This window comes from Passer domesticus, chromosome 6, assembly GCF_036417665.1.
Source record: "Passer domesticus isolate bPasDom1 chromosome 6, bPasDom1.hap1, whole genome shotgun sequence".
In the NCBI taxonomy this organism is placed as follows: domain Eukaryota; kingdom Metazoa; phylum Chordata; class Aves; order Passeriformes; family Passeridae; genus Passer; species Passer domesticus.
This window is the reverse complement of record NC_087479.1, coordinates 16,261,692-16,282,343: the sequence shown is the minus strand read 5'-3', so window position 1 is coordinate 16,282,343 and position 20,652 is coordinate 16,261,692. Positions and strand designations below refer to the sequence as shown.

At 40.7% G+C, this 20,652-nt stretch overlaps 4 protein-coding genes across 6 annotated transcripts in view; 2 read left to right on the top strand and 2 right to left on the bottom strand.

Annotated features, from left to right (window-relative positions):
• ATXN3 (ataxin 3) overlaps positions 1–3,928 on the bottom strand; it is a 15,430-nt gene extending 11,502 nt beyond the window's left edge. Inside the window, exons 1-3 of one of the 2 annotated variants that reach the window (XM_064423549.1) lie at positions 3,856–3,928; positions 937–1,101; positions 375–419 (exon numbers count right to left, since the gene is read on the bottom strand). In XM_064423549.1, the coding sequence (XP_064279619.1) occupies positions 375–419; positions 937–1,101; positions 3,856–3,879 (234 nt within the window). In that variant the 5' untranslated portion in view covers positions 3,880–3,928. Of the gene's footprint in view, positions 1–374; positions 420–936; positions 1,102–3,431; positions 3,541–3,855 lie in introns of those variants that run through there. The other variant, XM_064423550.1, reaches the window with a different exon arrangement.
• Positions 3,878–6,465, top strand: LOC135302010 (serine/arginine repetitive matrix protein 2-like). The gene is made up of 3 exons (XM_064422592.1): positions 3,878–3,959; positions 4,068–4,783; positions 5,401–6,465. The coding sequence occupies exons 1-2, from the start codon at positions 3,878–3,880 to the stop codon at positions 4,721–4,723; spliced, it is 738 nt and encodes a 245-aa protein (XP_064278662.1). The 3' UTR covers positions 4,724–4,783; positions 5,401–6,465.
• Positions 4,874–6,463, bottom strand: NDUFB1 (NADH:ubiquinone oxidoreductase subunit B1). Its single transcript, XM_064423548.1, has 2 exons — positions 6,324–6,463; positions 4,874–5,190 (listed from the first exon to the last, which is right to left on the bottom strand). Exons 1-2 carry the CDS (start codon positions 6,461–6,463, stop codon positions 5,154–5,156), a joined length of 177 nt encoding a protein of 58 aa, XP_064279618.1. The 3' UTR covers positions 4,874–5,153.
• Positions 6,357–20,652, top strand: CPSF2 (cleavage and polyadenylation specific factor 2). 2 transcript variants are annotated; one of them, XM_064423547.1, is made up of 15 exons: positions 6,357–6,489; positions 8,309–8,494; positions 9,941–10,100; positions 10,185–10,290; positions 11,760–11,889; positions 12,214–12,329; positions 12,897–13,084; positions 13,494–13,784; positions 14,828–14,928; positions 15,264–15,464; positions 16,046–16,198; positions 16,746–16,971; positions 18,653–18,952; positions 19,894–20,028; positions 20,176–20,652. In XM_064423547.1, exons 2-15 carry the CDS (start codon positions 8,346–8,348, stop codon positions 20,266–20,268), a joined length of 2,349 nt encoding a protein of 782 aa, XP_064279617.1. In that variant the 5' UTR covers positions 6,357–6,489; positions 8,309–8,345; the 3' UTR covers positions 20,269–20,652. The 2 variants fall into 2 exon arrangements, with proteins under 2 accessions (XP_064279617.1, XP_064279616.1); XM_064423546.1 differs by lacking the exon at positions 6,357–6,489 and adding an exon at positions 7,664–7,789.

The following is a 20,652-nucleotide window of genomic DNA, read 5'->3' as shown; positions in this document are numbered from 1 at the left end:
GATAACCCTGTAACCATTGCCAAGGGCTTTCCAATCTATAATTTGAGAAAGCAATCTGAATTCTGCTTTTTCACCTGGGAGCCAAGGTCTGCACCTGAAGTGTCCACAAGAAACAGAACTCAAGCTTACTGCCAGCAGGTGTCATTTCACAGTTCCTGAATCCATGTTTCTCCTATGTATTTGAGGGCCCATGAACTGAAGAACTGCAAGTCATTGTTCTTAAAGGAAAACACTCTGAACATCTGCAAGTCCAGCACTTAATCCCATTAAACCCATAAATTGGTAACTAGATGGAAATGCTCAGTGCCATTTAAATTACATAAAAGAACATATACTGCATAAACAGAAAATGGTCAGAAGAGAGCTGTGCTTACTTGAATTGAGAAGAATCCACTATCATCCATATTTACAGAAGGCTGCTGCTCAATGTGAAGTTGGAAGAGAGAAAAGGGAAAAATGGTGTAAGCATAAAAGGTCAAAAATAATTGAGTTGTGAAAATAAATGTAACTGCAGATTCTTAAAGCAATGACTTATGTCCTTGTCTGTAAGTCTGATTACAATGCCCCAAACAGGCATTTTAATTTAAAACTCAAACCTTTAGAGATGTTCAGTGCTTAAAGGGCAGACAGACATGGGAATTTCTGTTCCTATCTGACACCAGCTTACAAAAACAAAAGGCAAATTACCGATCCTTCTCATCATCTTCCTACTTGTAAGATTAAGGTAATGTAGCTTTTGGTAGAATTATTGTAAAGCTGTACTAGTGACATCTGAAAATGGCACATCTAAGATGCATGAATGAAAAGGCCTATATATTAAAAAAGCTTCAGCACTAGAAAATTAACCTTGTCTAGCTATGCAAGAATAGCAGGTCTGTGCCAGACAATATTGCATTTCAGGCAATATCAAGCAATCTCAAATGAACATAATTTTACCTGTAGAAATGTTCTGTATTCTTCACTAGATACTCCTCCCTCTGCCATTCTCATCCTTTCTTCCTCATCCAATTGCTGTGCAATAGAGGATAACTCAACAGGACTGAAGTATTCACCTTGCAGCAAATTATTCAGACAATGTTGAGCACACAATGAGCCTTCTTGCTAATAATGAAAGAGAAAAAAAAATGGAAAAATAAAAAAATCACCCCAGATTAATGCAAACTATGTCAAATGACTCAACTGCATCATTCTGGCAAACTTCCTGCCCTGCCCACTCATGCAGAAGACCATATATTCTTTCAATGTATTACACTTGCAAGCTATAGAATACAATCCTCCCATCAACCTGATGGGACAAAACCCAACATGCATACTCCCTTATCTCCTTAAGGCAAATAAATGTAATGTAAAAATTGGTTTTGAAAACACCATAACTATTGCTAATGACCCATGAAATCACAGAGATTCTGCAACCATTAGAACAATGCATTCTATCCTCTTCCAAAACATCAATACATAAAAATCAAAGAGTTTAGATCTCTACTTCATTTGTACATTCTACAGATGTTTGTACTCTACAAACATTTTCTATAACAGACACTCTCATTATTTTTTAAATTTTCTTCTTTTCCAGGTGTGACTAATGACAACCTCCTCTCCACATTATTGCTGAGAAAGTGATTAGAAGCTGGAGGAACAATAAAGCTCCTTTTCCACATAAAATTTACATGTAAGAAGTAAATAAAATACAGTCATACCACTAGTTTGAAAATCTTGAAAACAATGATGGGGAAACAAGAAAAAAAAATTAAATTCAGTATATTAAAGAAGGAAAATATTTTTTAATTGATAGATGATTCAAATAAAAAAGAGTTCAGATACTTTGTTACATGTCCAGCACACTATAGGCAAAAGAATTATAGTATAAGACTTTTAAAACGTCAGCATAAATTTAAAAACAGCTAATTAACAATTTCAGTCATGATTTTGTAGCACAAATTTACAAATCTCAGATCTGACTGAATGCATGACAGGCTCATTTTCATATATGAGATAAAATACTGCCTCGTTAAAAAAAAAAAAAAAAAAACACCAAAAAACAAACAAAACACAATGTAAACCAACCAAAGCAGCTTCCCATGAAAAACAACCTTTTTCTACAATAACTGTAACTCCATGTGCAAGACAAGTAACATCAGCTGAAAAAACCTGCATTCCCCTTTTGTTTTAATCAGTCTTCATTTTTATTTACACTAAGAACTCCCCTACACATGCTCTTCATTAGAAACAAAACCCCTCAAAACAAAACAGAACACCCCTCCCTCAAGCCAGACCCACAGAAACTAAGAATACAAGAACATGCCTTTGAGGAATATTCTTTAAAATTCCATAAAAGCATCACACAAATCATATGCAGAACTCTCCCATGATCTCCCTTACAGCCGAAACCTCGAAAGTTCCCTTTACTCCAGGATCTTCCTACGGCTTCATCACTCAGTTGAGCAATGAGCTCCTAAAGCTGTGCTGGCTGCACAGCCAGGCTTCAGTGGAATGTGGAAGCCTCCTCCAGCTCATGCCCTTCCTGCAGCAAGGAACTGAAGATAAACACCAGCTTCTCCCTCTGGGAGCACATCCCCACTGCTGGTCATATGTCAGAACTGTGACAGAAGAACCTGCTCAACAACCACAGGCTTCCCCACTAGAACAATGTGAAACTGATTTAGAAAGAGAGAGACAGTAAAACACCGCTGAAAATTACATGCTTACATACTAATTTCACTAAAAGGAAACTTTTTAGTAATAAAAAGTCAATTCATACTGTGATAAGCTATGCCATGTAAGAAAAGAGTACATTTTGTTAAACTGTTTTCAAAGCCAGACTGAAGGTCGCTGAAGCAGAGGCCATCACGGCTGAAACCCAACACTCACCCTCGAACAGCAGCTACTTAACACCACAACACTTGCCAAATTTTGAAACCCAAAACTACTCCCCAGTTTTTATGGATTTCAGAACAGGAATTTTTTAAAGGCAGGTACACAGCTATTATACTCGACTTCTTAAGGAAACCAATCCTACATAACAAAACAAAGTAACAGAACTAGTATTAACACAATAAAGTAGAAGAGACACTGGCAAAGTGCAAGAAAAACCCAGTTACAATTTGAACAGCATTAAAACAGGAACAGGTCATATCTGCAAAGCTGGATAAATCACAGCATTTCACATCAGCATTTGTGCTCCAAAACAGGAAATACTGTTGGCACACAGAAGCACACTACAGGAACTGTGACTTCTCCAGCGGCTGTCCCACTCCATGCTCATTAACAGCCACAGCCAAGGCAGGCTCGGTGACGAGATGGCTCTGCGAGCCCAGGGACAGCCCTGCCCGCCGCTGCTTCTCCTCGTACTCATTTCTCTGCCACGCGAGCTCGCTCTCAAGGAACACAAGTAGCTGCGTCCTACACAACTCCCCGCACTCCGCAGTCCGTACCTGCAGTCCCCAGAACAGAGTCCCGGTGCTAAAGCGGACGCCGAGGCTCAGCCCTGGCTCTCCTCTCCTCTCCCTGCAGGGCTGGCAGCGTCCAGCCGGGACGGGCCACAGGCACAGGCACCGTCGCGCGAGGGCCCCGGCTCTCCCCCGAGGCAGAGAACGAGCCACTGCCAAAGGCCGGAGAGATGCCAGGGAGGGACAGCGCGGCCAGGCCCGACACAGGCCGAGCGCACCCCGGGGGCTGCCCCGCGCTCAGCGCGGCCACGGGAGGCCCGGGCACCGCCCCAGCAGCTCCTCCAGACAGCTCGCGAACCTCCCCCGTCTCGGCGGCCCGGACGGCACAACCGACAGCGGTACAGCCAAGGCAGGCGGGCAGCGAGGCCCGCCCGGCGCTCCCGCGCTCCGTGACTCGCTCCGCACTCACCCGCTCGTGGAAGATCGACTCCATGTTTACTGTGGCGGCGCAGCCCCCGCCCCACGTGACCCGCCCGGCCAATCGCAGCGCCCGCCGCCGACCGGCCGCGCCGGGCCGGCCCCGCTGGCTGCGCCCGGCCCGGCCGCTGCGCTGGCGCCCCCTGCCGGCGGGGAGGCCGGCGGGCTGAGCCGCCGCTGGCCGCGAGCGCTCCCGCGCGGCAGCCGCGCCCGCAGGCAGCGACACGCGCCGCCCGCCCGCCGCTCCGCCGGAGAGCCCGCACCGGCACCGGGCCGGTACTGCACCGGTACTGCACCGGTACTGCACCGCCGCTCCGCCGGAGAGCCCGCACCGGGACCGGGACCGCACCGGTACTGCACCGCCGCTCCGCCGGAGAGCCCGCACCGGGACCGGGCCGGTACTGCACCGGTACTGCACCGGTACTGCACCGCCGCTCCGCCGGAGAGCCGGCACCGGCACCGGGCCGGCACGGCTCCGGTACTGCACCGGTACTGCACCGCCGCTCCGCCGGAGAGCCCGCACCGGGACCGCTCCGGTACCGGGACCGCCGCTCCGCCGGAGAGCCCCGCACCGGGACCGCTCCGGTACTGCACCGCCGCTCCGCCGGAGAGCCCTCACCGGGACCGCTCCGGTACCGCTCCGGTACTGCACCGCTGCTCCGCCGGAGAGCCCGCACCGGCACCAGCACCGCACCGGCACCGCTCCGGTACCGCACCGGGCCGGGACCGCTGCTCCCCCGGAGAGCCCGCACCGGCACCGCACCGCCCCCTTACCGCTTCTCCCCCCCCGGCCCCGCCCGCTCCTGCCGTGTGCTCAGCAGCCCCTCACACCCTCCCGGCCCGCTCCCAAGCCGCAGTAACTGCTTAACCACCGCTCCAAAGAAGCCTACAGAGGAAAGCCAGGAAGAAACGTAAGCAGGGTCAGCAGCTGTCAGCACACTCTGGGTTTGTGGAATGAAATAGCTATAAACACGTGGACTCCACACCATACACAACAATAACAACATAAATGATTTTTGCATAGTTTATTCTATAGTTCTTCCTCTCCCATCCAGAGCAGGAAAGAAAATTTTCTCAATGCTTATGGACTAATGGAATTCCTGAACACATATCAGTCATGTAATTAAATCAACTTCAAAAAGTAACACCAGAAATTAAACTAGCACTGATGAATTGCAGATGTCCTTTACTGTAGTATCCTCTCAGGGTAAAATCCATATTCCTGTTCTTTCAATATGTAAGGTAAGATGATGAATCAAACAAAAATGTCTTCCTTTTCATCATCAGCTTTTATCTCCATGTTGCTTCTTCACCAGGCTTCAACTCCCTGTACAAAAGAAAACAAAAACCAAGAGGGAAGAGACTAAAATTAGTATCTTTCTTTCTAGAATAATTATTAATAAATGTACTTATTTGTATTAGTTTATATTCAACAATACCTTCATTCTGAGATTTATGTAAAAATTTAACTTTCCTCGCAATTGCAGTCAGTTAAAAATCTTTCCATACTGATAAACTGCCTTGTTTCTTTCAAAAGCTTCAAGGGATTGAGTCCTCTGAATTCCCATTCATTTAAATGGAAGCACAGAACAGCTGACTTCTAAGGAGTTAACAGACTTTTAATTGGATCCAAAATGAAAAATTCTACTTCTTTTAAATATAATAATTCATTGCTTTAGTGGAGAGGTGTGTAAGAAGAAGGGATTTTTACAAGATGCTGACACAGCAGCCCAACTTCACTAACAAATACATTAAGGTAAGTGCTAATGTACCCGTGGGGTAGATTATGTCAAAAGCTTTCTTTCTTACTCAAAATTAATTTAGGTGAGGCCAGAGTTGGAAGAAAAATCCACTGGCAAACTGACAGCACTCCTACTATCAGTGTTTATGCAACATGATTTTTTCCCCCTCTTCTTTTGTTAACCTGATGATCTAATACAGAATTAGAACTGACACAGATGAGTCAATGCCTGAAGTTCTCTGATGTAAATACTCCCTGAGGAGTCAGAGCCAGGAAACCCAAACTGATCAGTGCATATAATCACATCATTCAGTGAAGATATAGCAGCATGTATGTTAAATTTCAAGAACTTGGTAATTATTTTTAAGTACCATGCATTTATGAGAAGTATTTGGTTAAGAAGCACTGTGATAATTTTAAATTTAAGAGGGAAAATTAAAACTCAAGCACCGTGTTTCCTGGTGAAGTTATAGTCAAAATAATAGCTTCCGTATTTCATGACCAAGAACTTGACAGTAGCTAATGACCCTTTCTTTCATGAAGATAGCTCCTAAAGATTCCATTTTCAGAAGGTATTACTGACATAGAACACTTCATGAATGCTTGATATTTTTTAGGCCTTTCTTCCCCTTTTTTGGTTACATTCACAACTAAAAAAGAACTGAGAAGCACTTTGAAAAATAACTATATGTGTATAGAAGAGGCATCATAAAGCAGACCTTTTATATAATAAGCTCTTGTTTCTGAAGGCAGACAATCTTTCATCATTCCATCTGTCCAAATAGCATCCAATCACAAATCCTAAGGGAACCAGGATGTGAACCCAGTGTTCACGCACGGCTTGGGCGAAATTCACCATGACTGCTGGAAAGAAAAGCATAAAAGGTAAGAGGTACTAATAAATCTGCACTTGGAAACTGTTGCATGCTTGGCACCTTTACTCTCACTTATTAGGATTGTGCAATGACATAATACACGTGAGGGCTATCAAACACTCCCTAGGAGACACATGCTGCTCTCAAACCCATACCTGAGTTTTTTAGAAATAATCCTAACTGTTGACCCTGGGAAAAAGGATTTCATCTTAAAACAGGACAGAAATAGAACATCTCTTTAATTTACTCATTAAAGCAACTCTACAGAAGTATGTTGCTCTGTAAAACATTAGGAACACTTCCATAGCCTAAACTCCTGTAGAAGGACACTTTATTATCTGTGTCAAGTCCCAAAGACAAGTTGTATATTTAGTGGGGAGGTGACAGATGAGAAAGGACATTTCTGAAATAAGGAAGAACATTTCTAAAATCACAGAATGATAGAATTATGACCGCTGGGATGGACTTCTTGAGATCATCCAGTCAAACCTCCCTGCCAAGGCAGGATCATGCATCAGATAACACAGGAACACATCCAGGTGGTTTTTGAATGTCTCCAGAGAGGGAGACTCCACGACAGAGCTGTTGCAGTGCTCTGTCACCCCCAATTTATAGGAGTCTTTCCTCATCTTGAGGCCGAACTTGTGTTTTAGTTTACGGGCACTGCTCCTTGTCCCGTTGGTGGGCACCAATGGAGAGTCTGCCACCCGCCTTTGAGGTATTTACAGGCATTGACGAGACCCCCCCGCATTCTTCTCTTCTCCGCACTAACGAGGCCCAGCAATCCTTTCCAACCCAACCAAAGCCTTCCAGACCAGGGGCTCACACGCGATACAGCGCAGTCTGTCAGGCAGCCCCCGCGGGACCCCCGGGCCCGGCCGCTGGCACGGGACACGGCCGCAGCACCCCCGGCTGAGCCGCCCGGGACCCGACCGCCCCTCCAGCAGCAACAGCGCCGAGGGGCGCTCCCGCCCGCCGCCGTGCCCCGGCCGAAGGGGTAGGGGACAGGGGTAGGAGACAGGGGAAGGCGCTCCCAGGGAGGTCCGACCGGCCCCGCTCCCGGCCCCGCTCCCGGCCCCGCCATTACCGCCGCTCCGCCAGCACCGGGCCCCGCAGCGGCCGCGCCAAGGGCACCGGGAACGGGCGGGCCGGCCGAGACCACGGGCGGCGCAGCGGCGGGGGAGGAGCGCCCTCCCCCCGGCGGGCTCGCGGTGGTGCCGCCCGCTCCGCTTCCGCCGGCTGCCCCTCCTCGCCGCCTCCCGCAAGATGGCGGCGAGCGCGGCGCGGGCTGGGGGTGGTTGAGGGCGCAGGTATCGGCTCTTTCACATCATCCTCCTCTTCCCCTTGTTCTCCTCGTCTCGGACTGGAGTGGGCGCAGGGTTCGCCCCCGTGACCCCGTCCCCGCCCGGCGAGAGGCCAGGCTGGGGCGCCAGGCCCGGGCCCGGTGGGGCGCTGGAGCCCGGAGCCCCCGGCCCGCCCCGCGCTCTGCCCTGGTCGGGCGGGCCCTGGGTTTGAGGGGTCGCGGCCCTGGATGTGCCTTCTCTGGGTGCCCCCATCCAGCTCCGTGGAGCTGCTGTTAACTGCGCTGCTCCTAGGGATTCTTAAAAAAATTATTCTTAATGTATTTTGTGGAAAATTAACCGCACCTCTTTCTGATAAGACCTGCAAGAGTAGAATGTTAATATCTGAGACTTAATTGGTATCGAGCAGCTGTATTGAACAGTATTAACACCCTTAGCCTGCGTATTTTTAGGAATATGTGAAGCTAGATCTCAGTAAATGGGATTTTTCTTTGTGTCAGTCAACGAAACATTTTGTCCCCCATTCAGATTAGTTCTTTTGGAGATTAAACACTTGGAGAGGAAAATGACATCGATTATCAAGTTGACTACGCTCTCGGGGGTGCAGGAGGAATCTGCCCTCTGCTATCTTTTGCAAGTAGATGAGTTTCGTTTTCTTTTGGACTGTGGCTGGGATGAAAACTTTTCTATGGATATTATTGATTCTCTGAGGAAGTAAGTAGTTCAGTTCATACACCTAATTTTAAAATAGGGTTTGGTCTGTCTTGAAAGTTTTCAAAATTCCATGCAGTGGTATAATGTATGGTGTTGCTAAATGCAGAATTGTTAATTTGTTTTGTTTTGTGTATATTTCACGTGAAGGGACTCACACTGCTGAAACATTTCATGCAAAAACTTGGGATTTTTTTTCTTGTCAGTCCAGTGAGTTGTGTCTCTTAACTGTAATTCTCTAACTTCAAAAAATTCAGTTTTTGTTTTGGCTTGGATGATTTGTTTTGTTGTCATAAATGTGACACAGTTTAGGGGAGACTGACCTTGACTCTCAGCTAATTTGGAATAGTTAGCTAAGTTTTTAATAGGAAAGGAAGCCTTCCTGCAAGTAGGCTGAAGACAAAGCATTTCAACTCTTGGGTCTTGTTTCAGTTTGAACAGACTGTCAGGAAAACACCTTCTGTCAGGACACCAGCCCTGCAAAGGGAAAAAAACCCTCCAAGCCAAAATCTGTGAACTTCTTCAAAATACTGAACTTCTTCAGGTGTACAGCAAGGAGCTGTGCTGGTTGCATGGGGACTGAAACATGGAAATTTGGGAGAGGAACTGCGCTTTTTGTTACAGTTTTGTAGCATTGACACACTTGTGGTGTTTGAAATCTTTTCAGTGAGGATTGTTAGGTACTGAGGATAATGTATAAAATTTTTCAAGTGTCTTATCTAAGAAGCAATTAGATAAAATTCCCTTTTTCATAACAGCCCTCGAGAAGAATGGCTGTGTGCCCCACTTACTATGCAAGGGAACAAAAAGCTGTCAGTTCAGCTTGTATTTTCATTTGTTACATGTGTTTTATGCCCTCAAGTTTTTTAGTTATGATATGTAGAAGAGTTTTAGTCTGAGTTCTAATTTTATGCAACACTTTGCAAGGAAAAAAAAAAGTTTTTAATAAAATGTCACAAACTGATGTGCTACTTAAATGATATGTTTGATATTTTCTATATTTAAAGAAATATATTTTGATTTGATCTTTATCAGTTTAAGGATTGTTGTGTCTTTGGTCCTGTTACTTGGTCACTCTCATCAGAAGAAAAGTTGTGGTCTGTTTTGGGGTGTATAAGCAATTTGTGGCACATCTGTGCTGATAATATTCCTGGTCCCTCAGTTAATTTACTTTCTGGTGTCCACTTATATACTAAGGTTTTTCTCATCAGGAGTTTGATGTGAAACTTACTTCTTCAGATCTTAAAAGTTATGTTTTCTGAAGTTACTTGTGTTTTTAAGTACTTGAACATTAGGAAACACCTGTAAGTTTTAATTATGATTTTGAAAACTGTCAATTCGTTGTTTAGCATTCAGACTGTGTATGTTTTCTAAAAACAGCCCTAGCAGGAGATGGACACAACCATGCAGAGCTCCTTTCAATGGCTTTTGTTGGCCCTCTCTTTATAGGCATGTACACCAGGTTGATGCTGTTCTTCTTTCCCACCCTGATCCTCTACACCTTGGTGCCCTTCCATATGCAGTTGGAAAAATGGGATTGAATTGTGCCATTTATGCCACTATTCCTGTGTATAAAATGGGGCAGATGTTTATGTATGATCTCTACCAGGTATGTTTGAGTTGGTGCTTTCATCCCCAACATCTTTGACATGGTGGAGTGTTTGAATGCTCTGTACCTCTTTGTTTGTTTTAGTCCCGCCATAATACTGAAGATTTCACACTCTTTACATTGGATGATGTAGATGCAGCCTTTGATAAGATACAACAGCTGAAGTTTTCTCAGATTGTGAACTTAAAAGGTAAAGTTGTCACCAAAGCCTCAAGACATTACTATTAGTGAAAGGCAACAGAGCAGTTAAGAGTTAAAGAAACCCCGCTAAAGGGAATGAGTTTTGAAATACTGTGTGTTTTGCAGTGCTTATTCCTTAGCCTCATGTCAGTCTGTGTCAATTGCAATTGTATCTAGAAATGGATAGAATTTTCACTTAATGAGGGGGAGGTCATGCCAAACAATGTTTAGATGTTTGTTTCTCTTTTGTGTTTTTGTAACTTCTCTTGGAATTTACTGATGTCTGTTAAAAGTGTTTACTTACCTCTAGCAGCAGGTACCTCAGAACTCTCCATAACAATAACACAAGGGAAAGCTTTGTAGAGCAGGTTACAGAGATGAAGTTACAGCATGTGCATGGTTTAATGGGGAGATCTTCAGTGACTCAGATCATAAGCAGGGTAGTGTATTGCTGGCACCTGTGACAATCAGCAGCTTTCCACTCGTGTTGAATGCAAAGATCAGAATAAAATAAAAACTCTTCTTGAACAGAGACACATACAGGCTGACCACCAGCAGTTTGTCTCTGAAGTGCACTATTTGACAGGTTCATGAATAGTGTGCCAAAATACTTGCCTTCTTATTTGGAAAATAGAAAGAGGATGTTGTCCTTGAAAGACTGTTGGCCCCTTTTTGAGACAGTTGTAGCAAGGCTATGTCTGCCCTGGCAATTTTTACATCTAAAGAGCAATTTTATCATACAACCGTTTAAAACAACTAACTTATTTTATATTTAATGGAGGTGATTTGGAAAGACTTGATGGAGGCTTTTAAGAAGATAATATATGTTTAATTATTAATTATTACCATGCATTTAATGAAGCAGAGTCAGTGAGTAATGGTTGTGGGTGGTCTCGTTTTAATCTGACAAACATTTGGGCTGGTATCAATGACAAGGGAGCAACAGTGCATTTGAAAAATGCATCAGGTGCTGAAAAGTTCTCTCATCCCTGACTGCAGCACCTTTTCTGCTATGGTTTAACTTGTGTTTGTCATTCTGGAAAGCTTCCAGATTGTGTAATTTATATAAGTGTTCCTAGGTACCTCAAAAGTGAGTGATACAGTAAACATTTAGTGTTGCCCCAGAGAAGAACCTGGCTTTCATCATTGTGCTTCCTTTCTTGTGATATGTTTTTTATATAATTTACTGTTGTTTATGTCCGTAGTTACAGTGGCTCTGAGTATCAGTGGGAGGTGGAGGGAAGAAGTGATCTTTGCTTTATTTTTTTTTTTCTGGAGGAAATATAAAAGTGAATTGCAAAATATATTGACATTACTTACTGCTTAGACGGGAAGGACAGATTTTACTGGTTTTTCATACTTCATTTGATTTTTTTCACAGTAGTAATTTGGGTATTCAGTTGTTTAAAGTTACTATGTCATGTTCAGAATAATGGATTTTCATATGTAATCTACCTAAAATACTGAAAACCTTTGTAGGCAAAGGACATGGTTTGTCAATCACACCATTGCCAGCTGGTCACATGATAGGAGGCACAATTTGGAAGATTGTCAAGGATGGGGAGGAAGAAATTGTTTATGCCGTTGATTTCAACCACAAGAGGGAGATGTAAGTTCAACATAGTAATGTATAGTTCTTAGCTGTGTTAGCTGTGTATCATTTAGTGGGTGATAAAGAGGTGTGGAAGCAGAAGTGCATTTCCAGTTCTAATAAGACCACTAATTTCATTTGCATCCAGATTAATCAGTTTGAAGCAAGCATTAGCTCTGGGTTTCTTTATTCTTTTTTATTTATTTGTAAATTTGAAGCAGGAAGCATTCAGCAGCTGAGTAGTTTGGTTTCTGTACATGCAGATATCTGGAATCTAGCTGCTTTATTTTTTCTTGTAAAATAGAAATGCAAAAAAGTGAGATTTTTTCCTTTTTTCCACAGCCATCTGAATGGATGTTCCTTGGAAATGTTGAGCAGGCCTTCATTGCTTATTACAGATTCATTTAATGCTACTTATGTACAACCCAGGAGGAAGCAGAGGGATGAACAGCTGCTGAGTATGTATTGTTTCAGCTTCAAAAATATCAGTAATGTGATTTATTAGACACTATAAATTATTTTTCTATGAGAAATTCATTAGCATTTAAACTTAAGAACCCTTATTAAAATGTAACAAGTTTTGAATTACTCTTTTCTGATGATACTGATCCTGTGAGTTAAATGTTTTCCTAACAACAATGAACTATATTTGAAAACAGTGTATTTTATCCAGAATCCTTAAATCTCCTCAGGGATTTTTAAATTACCTTCCTCAGCACTTTCTTTTTTAAACTCCATTTTCTGTTGGTTTTTAATTAAAAAAACCAAAAAGAAACAAACAAAAGAAAGAAATACCAAGGCAGAGAGATCTTCAGAGCTACTGAGAAAACTCCAGCTCCCTTTAGTTTTTGGTGAGAGTGTGGATTTGGATCTCTTTTGAAGTTTCATTTGTTTCTGTGTTCAGTATACTTTTGAATATGATTGTTAGTCTGGTATAACAAAAAAAAATTCCAAGCCACAGCACAAACCTTCTAACTTTGGTTCAAAGTATAAGTAGGCTTTTGTTTTGTTTTAATTCTTCCTAGCTAATGTTTTGGAGACATTACGAGGTGATGGAAATGTATTAATAGCCGTGGATACAGCAGGCAGAGTTCTGGAACTTGCTCAGCTTCTTGATCAGATCTGGAGAACAAAAGATGCAGGATTAGGAGTCTACTCTCTTGCACTTTTGAATAATGTCAGCTATAATGTAGTGGAATTCTCTAAATCACAGGTTTGTTTTGATTTTAAAATCCAGTTATGAAGAGTAAAGGAACATTTATGCAAAAGCTTTTCTTTTTAATGGTAAAAAATGGCCAAATACTGGGGGAATGTCCTTATTCTGTAGTGCATGTTTGTGTCTCAGCTCTTTTGATCAAGTAACACACTGTCCACTTGTGACAGTGGGCATGTTTCTTGATACTGATTTCTGGCTTTACAATAAGACTTGTTATTATAGTTTATAGTTGTAAAAGAGAACTTAAAGTACTTGTTTCAGTGTTGGTTATGCTCAACATTATTTCTTCACCTGCTGGGAAATACTGAAGTAATCATGGGCATATTGCATCCTGTACTTCATATGAAGCTTGTACTGTTGAACAACTTGTATTTGTGTAGATAACTTTCTCTGATATGTATTTTAGGTTGAATGGATGAGTGACAAGTTGATGAGGTGCTTTGAAGACAAGAGAAACAACCCTTTTCAGTTCCGCCATCTCTCCTTATGTCACAGTCTGTCTGATCTGGCTCGAGTGCCTAGTCCAAAAGTTGTTCTTGCAAGTCAGCCTGACTTGGAGTGTGGGTTTTCTAGAGATCTTTTCATTCAGTGGTGCCAGGATTCCAAAAACTCCATAATTTTAACTTATCGCACTACACCTGGAACATTAGCACGATTCCTGATTGATAATCCTTCTGAAAAAGTTATAGATATTGAGGTAAGAGTTGTTTCTATTACTCCAGGTTTTTACTGTGGGCCATCTGGAGTCCTGTGGGCAAAACTGAACATAATTTCCCTTTTGATCTTCTGGAAATGCTTCTAGTGGTGGTGAGAAACCTGAAATCAGTATGTTGCATATTTATCAGATTGTGGCTAAATTTACATAAAAATAGGTCTCCTACTGAGAACTGCAAAATGCTTTTTCACGGCATGGCAAAATTAATAGAGCTGAGCATGAAGCTCCTTTTAAATATTTATTCTTAGACAACTTGTTCCTTTGTGTTTCTATTATAATAGAAAAAAGTCTGCTTGCAGCTGCTGTACAGATTACCACATATGATGGGTTAGTCTTGCTGGAAAATTCTCCCGGTTTGGGTGAGAGGAGAATCAAGTCAAATTAATATAATATATCCCAACAGGATTAGAAGGATAAGCAAATGCTGGAAATTAGGAGATAATTAATTGCTATTCATGCTTTCAAATTGTTTTTAATAATCTCTACACCTGTGTCTACTTCCTTCTGGTGCACGTTGTTAATTTATGGAAGTCCCCTGTGGTTGCAGTGAAAATTTCAATACTGATGATGCAGCTTTATTTGGATGGAAATAATTGAATTATAGTATTAGATTATTACTAGAATTCAATTTATTCAGAGTGAGCTGTACTCAGAAAACAAGAAACAAAATCTACCATTATTTTGCCAGTTAGTATGACTTTTGTAGGTTCTTCTGGTTTGATGTTAATGATAGAAAAACTAAAAAAACACTGCTCATCTAAGATTATTTGCCTTCACTTATTTTTGGAAAGCTTAATTGATTTTAATATTTTTAGAAATGCTTTAATTTAAAGTAGACTGTACAAATTGACACTATCATGATGCCAAGGTACCACATTTTTGCTATAGTCTTGTTTTGTATGTGACATACAATTTATACTTGCCCTTGGTGCCCAAGGACAAATATTCTTGTCAGCAGCATATAGGACAAGTATTAAAGTTGTGTCAGCTACTCACAATAACATTCATTTTAATTCCATCTGCAGTTGAGAAAACGTGTCAAGTTGGAAGGAAAAGAACTTGAAGAATACCTAGAAAAGGAAAAACTAAAGAAAGAGGCAGCTAAGAAGTTAGAGCAGTCTAAAGAGTAAGTATGTTTGCTCATTCTGGTGTTATGGTCAGAGTTGAGATTTCTGTGTGATTATTCTGCTCCTCCAACTCTTGTCAGGCCTAAATGAGAGTTAGAGTTTCAGTAGCCTTGTCTGAGGGCCCTGAGGAGTCAGGAGTGGCTGTCTTTAATCTGTTGTCCTGATAGACCCAGTTTCATCTGCCATTTGACTGTGAGCTCTTTCTCAAATACGTAAACTGCCCTTGGCCTTGGTTAGTGTTATGTCAACTGTTATTTTCTAGTCAGTGTGTTTATGTAATATGAAACCTGAAGAACAAAAAGAAGTGCTAGGTGTTTTTGGAATGTCATTTCAGGGCAGATATTGATTCCAGTGATGAGAGTGATGCTGAAGAGGATATTGATCAGCCAACTTTACATAAGACCAAACATGATTTGATGATGAAAGGTGAAGGTAGCCGGAAAGGAAGCTTCTTCAAACAGGCAAAAAAATCTTACCCAATGTTTCCAGCTCCTGAAGAAAGAATTAAATGGGATGAATATGGTGAAATTATCAAGTATGTGGTGGTAATGTATACTAACATAGTAGCTATGAAATAATCAAAAACTAGGAGGAATTAAATTCACCATTTTGTCTCTTTTGCAGCATTGCTATATGCTCTTCAAACTGTTAAGTATTAGACAAAGCTTATGATAAGGATTGAAGCTGCAGAGTGCTGATCCTTGACCTTTTCACTCCAGGTTTTTTTTTTTTTAATCTTTTGAGATAGAAGATTTTAAATTCTTTTAACCTGACTTTTTCTGCTTTAAATTTAACTTAATGTTAAATTTGTGATGTGAGAAAACAATGTCCATCCTAACAAAATTCACTGAATTTGGTGGCTTTGCATAAGGAATACTTGCTAGAAATCCTCAATTTGCTAGTATTTCCTAAGTTACTCAAGTTCTTTTTTAAGATGGGAAGGTCATCTTTTCCAAATCAGCTCTGTTCAAGTATGGAAATATTTGGCAGGTGTAGTAAAATTGCTGGCAATAACAGTTACAAAAAATATTAGTAGTAATAATCAGCACTGTTTGTTTTTATATTAGGTAGTGCTTTGGTTTTACTCTAAAAAGCAAAATACCTTTCATTCTTTAGACCTGAGGATTTTCTAGTTCCAGAGCTTCAAGCAACAGAAGAAGAAAAAAGCAAATTAGAGTCTGGTTTGACAAATGGAGAGGAGCCTATGGACCAGGATTTATCAGATGTTCCTACCAAATGTATTTCTGCAACAGAATCCATGGAAATTAAGTGAGTGACTTTGTTCTTCTCAATCCTAGAGCACTGGCATGGGTACAGTGCAAATTGGGTAAAAGGCTAGCTTGGATTTAAGAAAGGGGGAAGGGACTTGATTTTTGTTTATTTTTTTCCCCCAACCTAAGTTGTATTTTACTAGTCTTTCTGGGAGCACAGAAGAGACATGGTTCCCCACTCTTAAAAAAAATTGGTGTATTTCCTGTCTTATGGAGACAACTGGAAAAGATATAAGAAATTATATAATAGTACATTAGCACAGATATTAAGTATGTTTTGTTGAAAGGATAACATATTCAAATATGCTTATTTCATGGAGAATTTATTTTTTGGATAAGTACATAAGTTAATTTTGTGAATGTAGTGTTAAATACACACATGCTAATATTTGACAACTGTATTCTACAGATCCCTAATATACCTTGTGCTGACAGCTTTTGTTGATGTATAATAATTTAAAAATATCTTAAAGTGTTTTGGAGCACTCAAAGTTTTATTCTTTTAAACTAAAACATATTATTGCTGGGTTTTTTATTCAAACTAGAGCCAGAGTTACATACATTGACTATGAAGGACGTTCAGATGGGGACTCAATTAAAAAAATTATTAACCAAATGAAACCAAGACAGCTGGTGATTGTCCATGGACCACCTGAGGCCAGTCAGGACCTTGCAGAATGTTGTAGAGCTTTTGGTGGAAAAGATATTAAAGTTTACATGCCCAAACTTCATGAAACTGTAGATGCTACAAGTGAAACTCACATTTACCAGGTAAGGTAGTGGAATTTTCAGTTGTGTAACTACTGTGGACTGTAGTAGAGCTGTATGAGCAGAATGTAATTTGCCCTCTGTTTTTTGGGAGAGGAGAGGTGGTACCACCTGTGAGTTCATTTAGCTTTGTGTGATCAAGGCATTAGTTGTGTTTTTCTTCCTTTCATTTCTTCCTTTCATTCTCCTGAGGCTTATTATTCATAAGTGTTTGAAAGCTTGAATGTGATATCAGTGTGTTTTTACCTGAAGTGCAAAAGACAACATTTGTGTTCACAGGGGCATCAGTTTGCTTTATTGAAGTATGTACAAATTTATAATGCCTATATTTAGAATACCATTGTATACCAGCTGCAATTGAGGATTCTCTTTAGAATCTCAAATGGAGCCTTAAAGAGCTAGAATAAAAAAATGCTGCATACTTAAATAGTACCTAAGAGTGAACATGTAAAATTAGGAGCAAGTTAATGATAAAAACAAATAAGATACCTATTCCCCCAAAAAACTTAATATGATGATTATTGGAAACTAAAGTTATGATAATGTATTACTGTGTGTTAGGCATGAAAATTAAATGCAATATATTAAGTTCTAAATAAGAAAGCTGCAATAGTTTGTGTGAATTATGTGAAAATTGTGTATGTTCGTAATTTAATTTTTGAAGTTGTTTAGTGGGAGGTCTCTCGCGAACATTTTTTTGCAGTTGTCCTTTATTCCTTTGTTCTTTTAAAGTTAATAGAAAAACATTGGTAGAATTGTTGAAAGAGGTACTTCTGTTTCTTTCCAGAGAAAAATCTGTTATCCTCTAGAAAGTAGAAAGTTCCAGTTGTTATAAATCATCTAGTTTTGGCAGCCTTAAAACAGTGTGTTTTCTGCTTGTGGTTTGTTGGTTGTTGGGATTTTTTTGTTTGTTTTTTAAGGCTATGAGAGTTGCTAGTGTGTAAGTTATTACCCAGGAGAAGTGCAGTGGTGATGTTGAATTTGAAAATAATGGATGTGAGTGAAGTGTCAGTGTCACAGTGTCTTTGAGTGGGCTGTGCTGCACATGGGTGGGTAGCTGGTGGTTCTTTCACATGGTTGCAGCCTTGATTGCACTATGGGAATCATGGACCTTGGATAACAATCTCTTAAGAGTAGGGCTTTATTTAAAGGATTAAAGTCCCAGTGTCCACCAGAGGAATCAGGGTAAGGGCATTTAAAAGTCTCATATTTACAACATCCTTTCTTATAATAAAATAATAATTATAATTTCTTGAAGGGTTGAAATTTTGAACTATTTATCAGTAACCTAAATGTGTCTATAAAAACATCCTCTGAATTTGCTAGGACCAACTGGGGAACAACTTGGCTGTAAAAAAAGTTTCAGGTTTTAAAAATAAATTATTGTTCTTGCTGTAAATTTAAGTCAAGTTTGCAGTTCTATAGGTTCTTTTTTAATTTTAGCCAAGATGAGAAAGGTGTTGATCTCTGCTGCTTTTTAAAGTTGTGATATGAGTGTTACATATATTAAATTTTAAAGTATCTTGTCTTGGTGATACCAGTTCCATCCTTTCTCTCCACAAGAGTGCATGAATCAAACCACCTGGAAAGATGGTGAAGAGAAACTTGCTAATCTTTAAAGCATGAAGTAAGACCTCTGTATTTTCCATGAAACTAACAGTACTTTTATTTTTGTGCAACCCAGGTCAGGTTGAAAGATTCTCTTGTCAGCTCTCTTCAGTTCTGTAAAGCCAAGGATGCCGAGTTGGCTTGGATAGATGGTGTTCTGGACATGAGGGTTTCAAAGGTGGATACTGGAGTTATTTTGGAAGAGGGAGAGTTGAGGGAAGATGAAGACTTAGAAATGCAAGTGGATGTGCCTTCTTCAGACTCGAGTGTGATTGCACAACAAAAGGCCATGAAAAGCCTCTTTGGTGATGATGACAAGGAGATGTGTGAGGAGAGCGAAATCATTCCTACTTTGGAACCTCTGCCACCTCATGAGGTACAGAAATGATGCTGCTCTGGTTTTCTTTTATGAAGACCTTTGTATTCATTTGTCTTTCTAGTGCTTAGAGGTTGATACTGTGATCTTACTCAAATGAAAGCCTAAGTAAAACTGGGTTTTTGGGTTTCTGTTTGTTAAACCTGGTGCTGTTCTTTGTTCAGCTTTTATGCTTTTCAGTGAGGATGATCTTTTACATCCATTAACAGTGCCATATATTTATGAAATAAGATTATAATTAGTGTGTGTCATATCTGTAATTAGTACATGCAGATAGAGAAATCAGTTGGTGTTAGTAATTTCAGGATTTTATTACATTTTGTTGGTGCTATGGAAGGTACTTCATATACTCGAGATACAGATCTTCAACATTCATACATCTGCTTCTATAGTAGTGATTTGAGAGTTTATTAAATTTATCTTTTCTATAAATTTACCGTAGCTCTTAAACTACATTGCATTTTAGGAGATAACTATTTTATCTTTCTGTTGAATTTTTCCAGTACCTTTTAATCCTAGAAATGCTTTTTAAGATTCTCTGCTTCACAGTCCTAAATGTAGTCTGTTCTGGGAGCTAGAGAATTGTGCAGACAACTCTAAATTCTGTTCAGACTCATGGCAACCATCATAGCACCCTGTACTGATCAGCAGTACAGCTCACCAGAGCTTGGTCCCTGGCATAGCATGCTTTGGAAGAGGGATCTCCATTGTAGCTTTCTGTTTGTCTTCAATATGTGAGCAAAGAAAAACCTTTTGCTTTTTGTGTTGGGTAACTTCTAAGGCGTTTCTGTCCTCAAGATGTATTGCTGCGGGTGAACAGAAATAGAACCAATTTAGAGTCCTGTAGTCTTGGCCACACTGCTGCCAATGCAATAATGAGATCTTTGGGAAAATGGAAGGTGTCAAATGGAAGCAGTAAAATTGTATGTGTTGTTTTGTAGGTTCTTGGGCATCAGTCTGTGTTTATGAATGAGCCAAGACTGTCTGACTTCAAGCAGGTTCTCTTGCGGGAAGGCATACAAGCTGAATTTGTTGGAGGAGTGCTTGTGTGTAACAACCTGGTGGCTGTCCGCAGGGTAAGTGTTCTGTGTTTTAATCTCTTGGAAAATAATATGATAAAATAATATATATTATTTTAGTAATAAATAAAATATTACTTTAGTAATAAAAGGAGTTTGTTATTAATGTAAAGATAATAAATTGAAACATGTCTTTTGTTTCAGACTGAAACAGGGCGTATTGGATTGGAAGGCTGCCTCTGCCAGGACTTCTATAGGATAAGAGACCTTTTATATGAGCAATATGCTATTGTCTAAGAAAAGTGCTGCAAAGGTGTTTTCACTTGAACTTTTACAGACAATGGAGGTTTCTTCCATTTCTGACTTTTTGTAGTTTTCTAATTTATACAGGGAAACCTAATTCATAAAGAGCAGTTAGCTGCCATGAACATGTGAGTAACTGCTACTGTTGTTCATAAATCTGTTGGTGCATTCCATGTAGTTGACTCTTAAACTGTTACAACTTGGCATCTCCCACATAACACATTATAAATGAGTTTGACTATGAACGCTTCTCGGGAGAGGTTCAATTTGTCAGGGCATGTTTTGGTTTCACAGATTCTCTGTCAAAGAGTACAAAACATGTAAAAATCATTATTTTGTTCTAAAATAAGATTGGATAAAGAGCTTTGGTTTCTTTGG

Coding starts and splice junctions, on each gene's coding strand:
- LOC135302010 (XM_064422592.1), top strand. CDS start 3,878: ATGTTTACTGTGGCGGCGCAGCCCCCGCCCCACGTGACCCGCCCGGCC. Junction 3,960..4,067: donor CCGCCGACCGGCCGCGCCGG/GCCGGCCCCGCT, acceptor CCCGCGCGGCAG/CCGCGCCCGCAGGCAGCGAC.
- NDUFB1 (XM_064423548.1), bottom strand. CDS start 6,463: ATGGTGAATTTCGCCCAAGCCGTGCGTGAACACTGGGTTCACATCCTG. Junction 5,191..6,323: donor AAGAGCTTATTATATAAAAG/GTCTGCTTTATG, acceptor TCTTTTGTACAG/GGAGTTGAAGCCTGGTGAAG.
- CPSF2 (XM_064423547.1), top strand. CDS start 8,346: ATGACATCGATTATCAAGTTGACTACGCTCTCGGGGGTGCAGGAGGAA. Junction 10,101..10,184: donor TTATGTATGATCTCTACCAG/GTATGTTTGAGT, acceptor TGTTTGTTTTAG/TCCCGCCATAATACTGAAGA. Junction 10,291..11,759: donor TCAGATTGTGAACTTAAAAG/GTAAAGTTGTCA, acceptor AAACCTTTGTAG/GCAAAGGACATGGTTTGTCA.